This window comes from Oncorhynchus nerka, linkage group LG20, assembly GCF_034236695.1.
Source record: "Oncorhynchus nerka isolate Pitt River linkage group LG20, Oner_Uvic_2.0, whole genome shotgun sequence".
Taxonomy (NCBI): domain Eukaryota; kingdom Metazoa; phylum Chordata; class Actinopteri; order Salmoniformes; family Salmonidae; genus Oncorhynchus; species Oncorhynchus nerka.
In genome coordinates this window covers 27382853-27395483 of record NC_088415.1, presented here as the reverse complement: position 1 = coordinate 27395483, position 12631 = coordinate 27382853, and the positions used below count along the sequence as shown (strand labels likewise).

At 41.6% G+C, this 12631-nt stretch overlaps 1 protein-coding gene across 1 annotated transcript; it reads left to right on the top strand.

Moving 5' to 3' along the window:
* The first annotated feature begins 2345 nt into the window (after positions 1-2345).
* LOC115102175 (aminomethyltransferase, mitochondrial) lies at positions 2346-12414 on the top strand. Its single transcript, XM_029621815.1, has 9 exons — positions 2346-2581; positions 7054-7221; positions 7471-7551; positions 7639-7770; positions 7899-7977; positions 10111-10256; positions 10429-10609; positions 10721-10876; positions 11104-12414. The coding sequence occupies exons 1-9, from the start codon at positions 2414-2416 to the stop codon at positions 11280-11282; spliced, it is 1290 nt and encodes a 429-aa protein (XP_029477675.1). The 5' UTR covers positions 2346-2413; the 3' UTR covers positions 11283-12414.
* Positions 12415-12631: the final 217 nt, after the last annotated feature.

The following is a 12631-nucleotide window of genomic DNA, read 5'->3' as shown; positions in this document are numbered from 1 at the left end:
ACTGCTTCCGTTAGGGACCGGAGAGTGCTGCCCTGCTGCACTGGAGGGGGAACGCAGAAACACCGTCACAGAAAGGGATGGGCAAAATGTTGAGGCCTGGTTGGATTTCAGATCAAGATTGAGAAAGAGTAAGTGAATATTGTTACCTAAGAAATAGAAGATAAGAAGTAGCGTCAACAGCATCAGTGATGTCACTGCACACCCCATGGTGTATCGAAACGAGGTGGGCATCAACAGGTCTCGGAGCGTGCTCTGCCATCGGCTTCTCATTGGATGCCCTGTCTGATAGACAACTGGTCTGTCCCGGAGATGGAGGTTCCCATTGGTGGAGGGAGCAGGAGGAAGGGGAGGTCGTCTGCTGCCTATAGAGACCATAGAGACAATGGAGATTCTAGTGACTGGAGAGTAATGAGAGTCACATTTCAATGGTGGTTTTGGATGCAATCACTATACACAACACAGCCTGGAAACATCTGGTACCTTTGTGGTTGTGCTCTGGGTGGGTGCGGTGCAGGTCGTTGATGGACTCCACAGAATGTAGCTCGATCTCAGTCAGATCCCGATCACTGATCCGGGTAAAAAATACTGGAGTGGTAGGGGATGGAGGTTGTTTCGCCATAATCCCTGGAGGGAAGGAGGGAGAGAGAAGAGGACACCAGGTTTCTAAATATTATTACTGATAATCAAAATAAAACTGTTATCAGGAAGTTGTCATTTGGACTCAGGGCCAGGGCCAGGGGAGAGGTGATTGAGAACAGGCCCTTTGTCTGACTGGGAATGTTTCCACAAGTCTAGCCAAAATGAGAAGCCGTTTCAGTCATGCAGCCTAGTTGATATAATGTACAAGAATGCTTTAAGCACACTAAGTTGTATATTGGCATATTGTTATGGTGGCATTGACAGGCAAGCACTATTATTTCAATGATAGAAGGGAGACATGATATAGTCCTACTCTCTAACACACAAAAACACATGCATGATTCATCAAACCAGACACTCCCACCCCATTTTCTATTCAGGTATCCAGGCTTCACCCAAAACCTTTAGGGACACAATACCCATGAATTTTCTCCTCACAATCAATCAAGTGTTCAGATAGTGCCATTCCACCAAATCAGCCACCTTGAATTCTCCCCTCTCTCTGCTCTTACCTTCTGTTAACATGAAATAGGGGAGAAAGATACATGTATAGTATGTGTATCTGAGGAGAATTCACGTACAGTACGTCTCCGTGTTCGTCTCTTCAAGAAAGGAAAGCTGCTGTCAATACGTTCCCAATACGTGTCAACAACAAATGATGGGAAAGGTTATCCAGTGTCATAGGATCAAACAAAATATACATCCACAACTGTATTAATTAGCCTTCTGAATATAGTCCAGGTTGAATAATTTCCTTATCGCACGGAAGTGAGTCCAGACCTAGTGTTCTGTGTCTGTGTCTTTGTGCCCCCAATCCCTGCCTTGCTCCCTGCTGCTTGCCCCTACCCCAACAGCCCCTACCCTAAAATAGAAGCTGGGACGAGGGTGGTATTAATAGCTGCTACTGGGCCACAGGATCATTAAATTATCCAACAGAGGAAGAGGAGGTATAGTAAGCAACAGGACCCAGAGCAATGTGAAAAGTCCCTGAATATAAAAAATACTGCTTTTTAGTGTGTTCATATTTGATTAATTTACAACAAGTGATATAATGACAGTGTAAAGATAACAGTTACTGGTTAACTGTACAGTGTAACACATCGTTATTGGTTTTCTGAGATGTAGCCACTGTCATCCCAGACCCAGAAATTCCTTGGATGTTCTGGGTCAGTGGCAATGACTTCTTGAGTATAGGATACGTTATGTTATGGTGCTGAGTGTTGTGAATTTCCCCTCAGTCAGACTGTCACATAGCGAGACGTCAGTGTACTATCTGTGCCATGACAGAGATTGTTGTGTTTTGAAAGTGTCCTCTGACAGTAGGCCTATGGACATTTTCAAATATAGGTAATGACAATAAGACATGTTACAGAGCATTGGTGTGAACATTTTGCTTGTGTTATTACATCATAAACACTTGCAATAGGCTATGCATAATATACTTGCAATAGGCTATGCATAATATGTATGTATAGAAAGAAAGAAAAAAGAAAGAATTAAAGAAAAACCGAAAGAAAAAAATAAGAAAAGTGTAGAAACAAATAGTTGAGAATATATTTATTTGTTCATATGACAGCATCATTTAGTATTGACACAGAACATGTGCAACAAACAGGCCTGCCTGTGTTGTGAGTTTTCCTCCAAATGTTTGAAGAATGTGTAATTTCATCAACTACATTTCCCAAAATACATTGCTCTGGCTAGGGTCGCTGTTTTGCAGAGAAAGCACAATTCTGAGTGCGGAGTCCAAACTGTTGACGACAGCGAGGTGTTTATGTTACGTGAACTTTTGGATCTCATCTGCAAGGAATATACGATGTGGGCTCGGATTCTATCTGGCGGCCGCGGGTTCGGATTCGGTTTCCGAGATCCGAGGGAGTGTATACGTGGCGTTGGACTCGGAATAGCGAGGAGGCAGAAGAGGCATGCTTCAAGTTCAGAGGTACTGTTCCATCAACCTCGAGGACAAATTTCTGCTGCTCACTAAAACCGACCCATGCAGTTGGCCTAGTGCTGGGAAATTTTGAATATGAATTGTTTCAGATCCTTCAGAACGTAATTTGTTTATCTTTTCATATGTTTTAGATGTATTTAGTCGTCAAACCTTGATTTAAAAAAAATAAATAAATTGTTGCATAAGCTATTGCAATATGACAGAACAGAGATCATATTGCGCTTGCCCATTTGCTCCATGTTTTTTTCCCCTCTTATTTGTGGCACGCTTGGTCATGCAAATCAAATCTACATCTGTCCCCGCAGAATGCCCCCGAGCCCGCACAGATCACTTCGCTTGACTGGCTGCTGCAGATTATGGTTTTATTAAAAGTATAATAGTGGCTTGTCAGGGTATACATAGGTCTGCCTCAGATCCCCCATCTCTAGAACTAGTCTATTGAATGAACACTATCTTCCAGTCATACTCTAATCAGTTCTAGTGAGATTTCATTGAATAGTTTAGGCTGCTGAAGACTTCCTGATTTACTGTCAAATTATGAATGTAGTGTAGTGTAATGTCTTGGCCCACTGCAGGTCAGGGTTCTTTACAGGAATGGACCTTGGATTGTTACTATCCAGTTGAAAGAGTTCGGGGTTGATGCTAATCAGTTCTGAGTGGGATAAAGTATCTTATTAAGATCTCGTTGACGCCTCGCGCTGCCATTTACCGTAGGAAAGAATGTACAGTGCCTTCAGGAAGTATTCATATCCCATGACCTTTTCTACATTTTGGTAGGTTACAGCCTTGTTCTAAAATGGATTAAATCATTGTCGTGCCAATACAGGTTGACACACTTGTATTTGGGGAGTTTCTCCCATTCTTCTCTGCAGATCCACCCAAACTCTTGTCAGGTTGGAGGGGGGAGTGTTGCTGCACAGTTATTTTCAAGTCTTTGCAGAGATATTAGATCGGTTTTAAGTCTGGGCTCTGGTTGGCCCACTCAAGGACATTCAGAGACTTGTCCCGCAGCCACTCCTGTGTTGTCTTGTCTGTGTGCTTAGGGTTGTTGTCCTTCGCCCTAGTCTGAGGTCCTGAGCACTCTGGAGCAGGTTTTCATCAAGGATCTCTCTGTACTTTGCACTGTTCACCTCCACGACCAAGGCCCTTCTCCCCTGATTGCTCAGTTTGGCCGGGCGGCCAGCTCTAGGAAGAGTCTTGGTGGTTCCAAACTTCTTCCATTTAAGAATTATGGAGGCCACTGTGTTCTTGCTGACCTTCAATGCTGCAGACATTTTTTGGTACCCTTCCCCAGATCTGTGTCTCGACTCAATCCTGTCTTGGCGCTCTACGGACAATTCCTTCGACCTCATGGCTTGGTTTTTGTTCTGACATGCACTGTCAACTGTGGGACCTTATATAGACAGGTGTGTGCCCTTTCCAACTCATGTCCAATCAATATAATTTACCATAGTTGGACTTGAATGAAGTTGTAGAAACATTTCAAGGATGATCAATGAAATCATGAAGCACTTGAGCTCAATTTCGAGTCTCATAGCAATGGGGCTGAATACTTATGTAAATAAGGTATTAATCCTGTTTTTAGTTTGTCATTATTGTGTGCAGATTGCAGAGATTTATTTGAATTTTAATCCATTTTAATCCATTTTATATGCTTTCTGGTAAGTATTTTGAATACAGTACTGGGTGGGGTGAATATATTTTATATGACACATGATTTTTCGTTAACTAGTAAATAGTAGCCTACAGCAAAGTGTGTTTAAATAATTTCTAACTTAACCATTTCTGCTGGTTAGTTTTTGCTACCATGTCTGGTTTTAGCTTGCTTGAGCCTGCTAACTGAGGAGTGTTAATTCACCTGTTGCCATACATGTTTCATTTAAAAATATATATCTTACAAAGGAGTTGTTTAATCTAACTGCTTAACTATTTATCTGTACATGGAATTTTATTTTTTTCTCTCTTTTTTTCTATCTTTACAGGAAAATGCCACGGGCACTATCTGATGTGTGGAGAAATTTCACTGCAGCTAATGTAGAAGGAAAAGCTGTGTACATTTGCGAATACTGTGCCAAATCATATGTGAATAATGCAACAAAGATGCAGAATCATCTGGCCAAGTGCATAAAGTTCCTTCAGCGCTCACAACAAGCAACCTCTGACAAAAGTCCCTCTACATCTATTCGAGGTGAAAATTATGAATCAGACACCTTATCGACAGCAACAGCTCATGGTCCTCCTGGAATCAGAAGTTTTTTTGACTCAGCAGAGGAACGTAGTCGGTGAAATGCTGATGAATGTCTTGCACAAGCTGTGTATGCAACTGGTTCACCTCATACTCACAGGCAATGTGTATTGGAAGAGATTTCTGAATGTTCTTCGCCCAGCATACACTGCTCCAACCAGGCATGCTTTATCTACTCATTTGCCGGATGTAGAGTTCAAGTGAAGGTCAAGCAAATCATAGAGAAAGCAGACTGTATTTCTGTCATCTCTGATAGGTGGTCGAATGTTTGTGGGCAAGGAATAATTAACTACATCATCTACACCCCTCAACCAGTATTCTACAAGAGCACAGACACAAGGGACAACAGACACACCGGTCTCTACATTGCACATGAGCTGAAGGCAGTCATCAATGACCTTGGACCACAGAAGGTATTTGCACCGGTGACAGACAATGCTGCGAACATGAAGGCTGCTTGGTCTAAAGTGGAGGAGTCCTACCCTCACATCACACCCATTGGCTGTGCTGCTCATGCATTGAATCTGCTCCTCAAGGACATCATGGCACTGAAAACAATGGATACACTCTACAAGAGAGCCAAGAAAATGGTTAGTTATGTGAAGGGTCATCAAGTTATAGCAGCAATCTACCTCACCATGCAAAGTGAGAAGAATTAGAGCACCACATTGAAGCTGCCCAGCAACACCCGTTGGGGTGGTGTTGTCATGTTTGACAATCTCCTGGAGGGGAAGGAGTCTCCCCAAGAAATGGCCATATCACAGTCTGCCGATATGGACAGCCCCATCAAGAGGATCCTCCTGGATGATGTATTTTGAGAGAGAGAGTGGTAAGCAGCCTGAAAATCCATTGCACGGATTGAGGGAGACAATGCAATCCTGTCTGATGTTCAGTCACCTGGTGGAAGGGACTGTGGATCTGAGGCTCTTTCCCCTGTTGCCTCCATCAAATCCCACCAACATCAACCATCTCAGAGCGCAACTGGTCCTTGTTTGGGAACAGACACACCAAAGCACGCAACAGGCTGACCAATACAAGGGTTGAAAAATTAGGGGCCATCTAGGCTAATGTGAGGCTTTTTGAGCCTGACAACGAGCCTTCCTCAACAAGGTTGGAAAGTGACAGTGAAGATGAGGCCTCAGAGTCTGATGTTCAAGAGGTGGACATTGAGGAGGTCCAGGGAGAAGACATGGAAGACAGTCTAGAAACTATAGCGTTGATTATCATTTTAAAGATGTATGTTGAAAACGTTTTTGGGAGATGCGATGGATCATTCAGTATTCACTTTCTTTTGTTGTTCAGTGAAATCATCCCATGTGAAGAGTCAACTCGTTTAATTAAAGTTCAATTCGTAACTAAATCGTTTAAAAAAATATATATTGGAAGGATTTTATAATTTGCAATTATGTCTACTTATGATAAGGTAAAAGGTTTATGTTTCTGTCTCTATATGATATGGTAAATATATCCAATGCAAAAACATATACATTTAAATGGTATTAATATTAATTTGCATATATTTACCTTAATTCCCAATGAAAGTTTCCACCTCCAAATATTCCCCAAAATGTGCAACCCTAGCTGTAACGTAACAAAATGTGGAATAAGTCAAGGGGTCTGAATACTTTCCGAAGGCACTGTATGTGTGCCTATTGTTCACTCTTACAGTAGATGAATAAGAACAGGGAGGCACCCTGAACACATCGTACCCATTAAGCAGTAGAGATTAGTTAGCAGTGTTCGTTTAGACTACACAGAGAGAGAGAGATGACTTTGGACTTGTTTCACAAAATACTGGACCCGTAAGCAGGCCAACATCGGCCCCCAAAGTGCATGGCTGACTGATAAGAGCAAGCAGTGGCTGGGTTAACGGTTAAAAGTGACAATGGTTATAGTAGAAGAAGTCTGCATAATAACTTGGGTGAATTTTATTAATATTGCGCACCAGACTTATACTGTACACTGCGGTTGTTGTATGAATCAGTTACATGAATTACATGAACTTCCATGACTTTACTAGCCTGGTCCCAGGTCTGTTTGTGCTTTTGTCTACTCCATTGTCATTGGCATGACAATACCATAAGAAGTTGTCAGGAGGGCAGAAACAGACTGGCGACCAGGCTATGACTTTTACATTACTGATACCATTACAGTAATGGCGGTACAGCAGCATATGTTACAACAATAATGACCGAGTGTTTTCCTCCTGAGCCAGGCCTGTATGAGGAAGACCGCTCTGTTTGACTTCCATCGGGACCAGGGGGGTAAGATGGTGGAGTTTGCTGGCTGGAGCATGCCTGTCCAGTACAGAGACAGCCACATCCACTCCCACATGCACACCCGCCAGCACTGCTCCATCTTTGACGTCAGCCACATGCTACAGGTGAGAGGCATTTCATTTAGCAAATTTGCATGGGTCGATATTGTGTGCTCATTCTATGGGCTATACCATCCATTGTGTGCTCATTCTATGGGCTATACCATCCATTGTGTGCTCATTCTATGGGCTATACCATCCATTGTGTGCTCATTCTATGGGCTATACCATCCATTGTGTGCTCATTCTATGGGCTATACCATCCATTGTGTGCTCATTCTATGGGCTATACCATCCATTGTGTGTCTCAAACAGAGCAAAGTCCACGGAAGAGACAGAGTCAAGTTCATAGAGTCTATGATCGTTGGAGACATAGCAGAGCTGAAAGACAACCAGGTGAGACAAATGCCTGCAAGCAAGAAGACACGCACGTACACTTATTTCTCCCACACACCGACACACTCTTCTCACACTTATCTCCAGGGCACGCTCACCCTCTTCACCAATGACAAGGGAGGAATAAATGATGATCTTATCGTCACCAAGACAGACCAAGGCTACCTCTACGTGGTGTCCAATGCTGGCTGTGCAGACAAGGACTCCGCCAACATGAAGGTCAGTAGTCCACAGACCTCATGTGTTTGACGACCATCACTCAAAGTTTTGGATGGATTTGTAACGCTTTGATGAAGTGTCATGTCTGTTTGTGTTTCATATATCTGATCCTTTCTGTGTTCATGTAGGCTAGACTAGCCAAGTTCAAAGCAGAAGGTCACGATGTGGAGCTGGAGTTTCTGGAGGAATGTTTGATTGCCGTTCAAGGTAAGTTCTCTTATGGCAACGTCAGTTCTACTCGACCTACAGTACCAGTCAAAAGCTTGGACACACCTACTCAGTTAAGGGTTTCTTTATTGTTACTATTTCCTACATTGTAGAATAATAGTGAAGACATAAAAACTATGAAATAACTCATGGAATCATGTAGTAACCAAAAAAGTGTTAAACGAATGAAAATATATTTTATATTTTATATATAAGTAGCCACCGTTTGCCTTGATGAAAGTATCCCCGCCTTTTTGTTTTTTCACTGCTGCTACTCGCTGTTTATTATCTATGCATGGTCACTTTTAGAGGTCGACCGATTATGATTTTTCAACGCCGACACCGATTATTGGAGGACCAAAAAAAGCCGATAACGATTAATCGGCTGATTTTTATATATATATATATATGTAATGACTATTACAACAATACTGAATGAACAATGAACACTTTTATTTTAACTTAATATAATACATAAATAAAATCTATTTAGTATCAAATAAATAATGAAACATGCTCAATTTGGTTTAAATAATGCAAGAACACAGTGTTGGAGAAGAAAGTAAAAGTGCAATATGTGCCATGTAAAAAAGCTAACGTTTAAGTTCCTTGCTCAGAACATATGAAAGCTGGTGGTTCAATATTCCCAGTTCTTCAATATTCCCAGTTAAGAAGTTTTAGGTTGTAGTTATTATAAGAATTATTACACATCGACTATTTCTCTCTATACCATTTGTATTTCATATACCTTTGACTATTGGATGTTCTAATAGGCACTTTAGTATTGTCAGCCTAATCTCAGGAGTTGATAGGCTTGAAGTCATAAACAGAGCTGTGACTCAAGCATTGCTAAGAGCTGCTGGCAAACGCAGTAAAGTTTGAATGAATGCTTACGAGCCTGCTGCTGCCTACCACCGCTCAGTCAGACTGCTCTATCAAATATCAAATCATAGACTTAATTATAATATAATAAACACACAGAAATACGAGCCTTTGGTCATTAATATGGTCAAGTCTGTAAACTATAATTTTGAAAACAAATCGTTTATCCTTTCAATGAAATATGGAACCGTTCTGTATTCAACGGGCGGCAACCCTAAGTCTAAATATTACTTTTACATTGCACAACCTTCAATGTTATGTCATAATTATGTAAAATTCTGGCAAATTAGTTCGCAACGAGCCAGGTGGCCCAAACTGTTGCATATACCCTGACTCTGCATGCAATGAACGCAAGAGAAGTGACACAATTTCCCTAGTTAATATTGCCTGCTAACATGAATTTCTTTTAACGAAATATGCAGGTTTAAAAAATATATACTTCTGTGTATTGATTTTAAGAAAGGCATTGATATTTATGGTTAGGTACATTCGTGCAACGATTGTGCTTTTTTCGCAAATGTGCTTTTGTTAAATCATCCCCCGTTTGGCGAAGTTGGCTGTGATTCGATGGTAAATTAACAGGCACCGCATTGATTCTATGCAACGCAGGACAAGCTAGTTAACCTAGTAATATCATCAACCATGTGTCGTTGACTAGTGATTATGTGAAGATGGATTGTTTTTTATAAGATAAGTTTAATGCTAGCCAGCAATTTATTTTGGCTCCTTGCTGCACTTGCGTAACAGTTGGTCAGCCTGCCACCCAGTTTCCTCGTGGAATGCAATGTAATCAGCCACAATCGGCGTCCGAAAATACCGATTACCATATGTTATTAAAACTTGAAATTGGCCCTAATTAATTGGCCATGCCGATTAATCGGTCGACCTCTAGTCACTTTACAAATTATCTTGATTAAACTGTACCTCCGCACATTGACTCGTTACCGGTAACCCCTGTATAAAGCCTTGTTATTGTTATGTAATTTTCTTGTTACTATTTGATTATTTTATTTGAGTTTTTTTCCCCTTTAGTTTATTTAATAAATATTTTCTTAACTCTATTTCTTCAACAGCATTGTTGGTTAAGGGCTTGTAAGTATTCGGCGCATGTGACAAATAAATGTTGATTTGGCCAACGGAAACAGGGAGGAACTACCTGAACTTGTCCCATAAGATATTTTCGATTTTCCGTTGCAAATAATTTTGCTTCTATGTGTACTAAAGAATATGACCCTGTAATGTCCTCCTCAGGTCCCTCCATGGCCAAGGTGCTCCAGCCGGGATTGACAGATGACCTCAGCAAGTTGACCTTCATGACCAGCACTCTGGCCACTGTGTTTGGGATCCAGGGCTGCAGGGTGACCCGCTGTGGCTACACTGGAGAAGACGGAGTGGAGGTGGGCCTCTCACTCTCTTTTTCTTTGTACTTCAGTAGAGATGGATATTTTTCTGTGCATTTCTTTTAAGAATCCTTTGTCTGAAACAATTGGCATTTGTAAAAAAATAATGTGTTTCTTTCGTTGTGTTGCAAAATTGTGTTAGTAATTTTCTCCTCATCCTCCTGTTCAGATCTCAGTGCCTAAATCTGGTGTGGTGGCCCTGACGGAGCGCCTGTTGGCCAACAGTGAGGTCAAGCTGGCAGGACTGGGGGCGCGAGACAGTCTGAGACTGGAGGCAGGCCTCTGTCTCTATGGTAATGACATCGATGAGGCCACCACCCCTGTGGAGGCAACACTGGTGTGGACCATAGGTGACTCCTCATTATTATACACTCCCTTATAGTGTCCTGTCCGTCCGTCCGTCCGTCCGTGTGTGGGTGTGGGTGTGTGTGTGTTAATTTGGATGTTTGATGGACTTGCAGGAAAGCGGCGGCGTCAGGCGAAGGATTTCCCCGGTGCTGAGATAATTGTCCCCCAGATAAAGGCAAAGACGACGAGGAAGCGTGTGGGCTTGGTGTCCACGGGACCCCCTGTCAGACAGCACACCCCCATTCTCAGCCCAGAGGGAAAGGTCATAGGTCAGTTAGAGGATCTCTACTAGCTATTACAAGATATAAGATCTGAATAATCATACGTAAGAGTTTGATTATGCCTACTTAGGATCAGGATACCAGGCCTGATATTTTCTGTTATTGTTTGTCATTGTTATTAGGCCTACAAATTTAGGCCTGAAATTTAGCTGTGTGTGGATTGCTGTTGATATTAGATGCAGCTTTCTTTTTATCAGTTATTATTATTTTTTCAGGTGAGGTCACCAGTGGTTGCCCCTCCCCCTGCCTGAAGCAGAACATTGCCATGGGTTACGTGGATGTGGCGTACGCCAAGAATGGAACTCCCATTCAGGTGGAAGTGAGGAAGAAGGCAGTGAAGGCAGTGGTCACCAAGATGCCCTTCGTGCCTACAAACTACTACTCTGGCCATTAGATCTGTCCCTCAATGGACACCTGGCTTATGAGATCAGCCTGCGAACAATACCCTGATCGGACAGACTGCCTCCTAATGACAACAAGAGATCAGTCTATCAGAACAAATGCTGCCCCCTTGTGTTTACCTTGAGCAGTGACACTCAAACCTGAAGGACTGTAAGGCTTTCTTTAGCGATAGAGAATGGGTTATGAGAGTGTGTGGCCTTGCCTACACCCAAATCTCCACTCAACTACACAAATACAGCTACACTCTTGAGGATGAGGCTTTTCACTCCTGTTATCTGAAGCTTGTTGATGGTCTTTAGACCACAGTGAGTTGTGTGAATGAGCCATATGGTTTGAAGGACAGGGATCTCACTGACCAGTCAGCAAAAGCAGCAACACTTGCTATGTAAACCAAGAGACACAAGAGAAAGTCACGTTTTCAGGACTGCTGAGCAAAACATTTTCTCCTGTCTAATAGTATGAATCTAATCTAGCATTTTACAGGCTAAGTGGCACAATGACGTGTTAATGTTTACTAATTGCTAACTTAATACTAAATGTCAGCATGAACAAACAACTCTTCATATGATTCCAAATTGCTTTTGTGATACTTTGTCTGTAGGCCTGTACCACAATCCTAGTTGTCACATTCCCAACAAACTAAAACTAAACTATATATGCAGTAATGTGGCAAAACTCCAATACCTTGCTTGTAACTACTGTGAAGTATCTCATGGTCTTGCATCTCCCCTCTACTATTGAAATATTGTCTCAATGTTTTTGATATTCACTTTTGTTCATGTGAATGCCTTAATTTGTATAGCAAGGTAATGATGTAGTTTGAATCTGAAACCCTCATTTTCCTTGTAATATAGGTTATAATTCACATATAATTAAATATTAGAATTCAGGGTAAGTCATAATATATTATACCTTTCTCTTTGTTGGGGAAAGACATAACTTTGGAGAATTGTCATTGCACATGACTCCACTAGATGTAAGTTAAACATCTGTCACTAATGTTGTTTGACAATTGCCAAAATGTATAGACTACTGTATTTACTGCTGATTAATGCCCTGTACATGGTATTTCTAACATTCAAGATTTTGTTGTTTGCAAATTATTAAACACGATTTTCCCATTATTTGGTTATTTTATCATGTATCTTATTTGTGTAGTGTGTGGATAATTAAGCTTGAAGTTCCTTGGCTTACACATCACTGGCAATCTGAAATGTTCCACCTACACAGACAGTGAGGTGAAGAAGGCACAACAACACCTCTTCAACCCCAGGAGGCTGAAAAAATGTGGCTTGGCACCTAAAAACCCTCACAAACTTTTACAGATGCACAATTGAGAGC

Coding starts and splice junctions, on each gene's coding strand:
- LOC115102175 (XM_029621815.1), top strand. CDS start 2,414: ATGTTACGTGAACTTTTGGATCTCATCTGCAAGGAATATACGATGTGG. Junction 7,552..7,638: donor CAGAGCTGAAAGACAACCAG/GTGAGACAAATG, acceptor ACTTATCTCCAG/GGCACGCTCACCCTCTTCAC. Junction 7,978..10,110: donor ATGTTTGATTGCCGTTCAAG/GTAAGTTCTCTT, acceptor TGTCCTCCTCAG/GTCCCTCCATGGCCAAGGTG.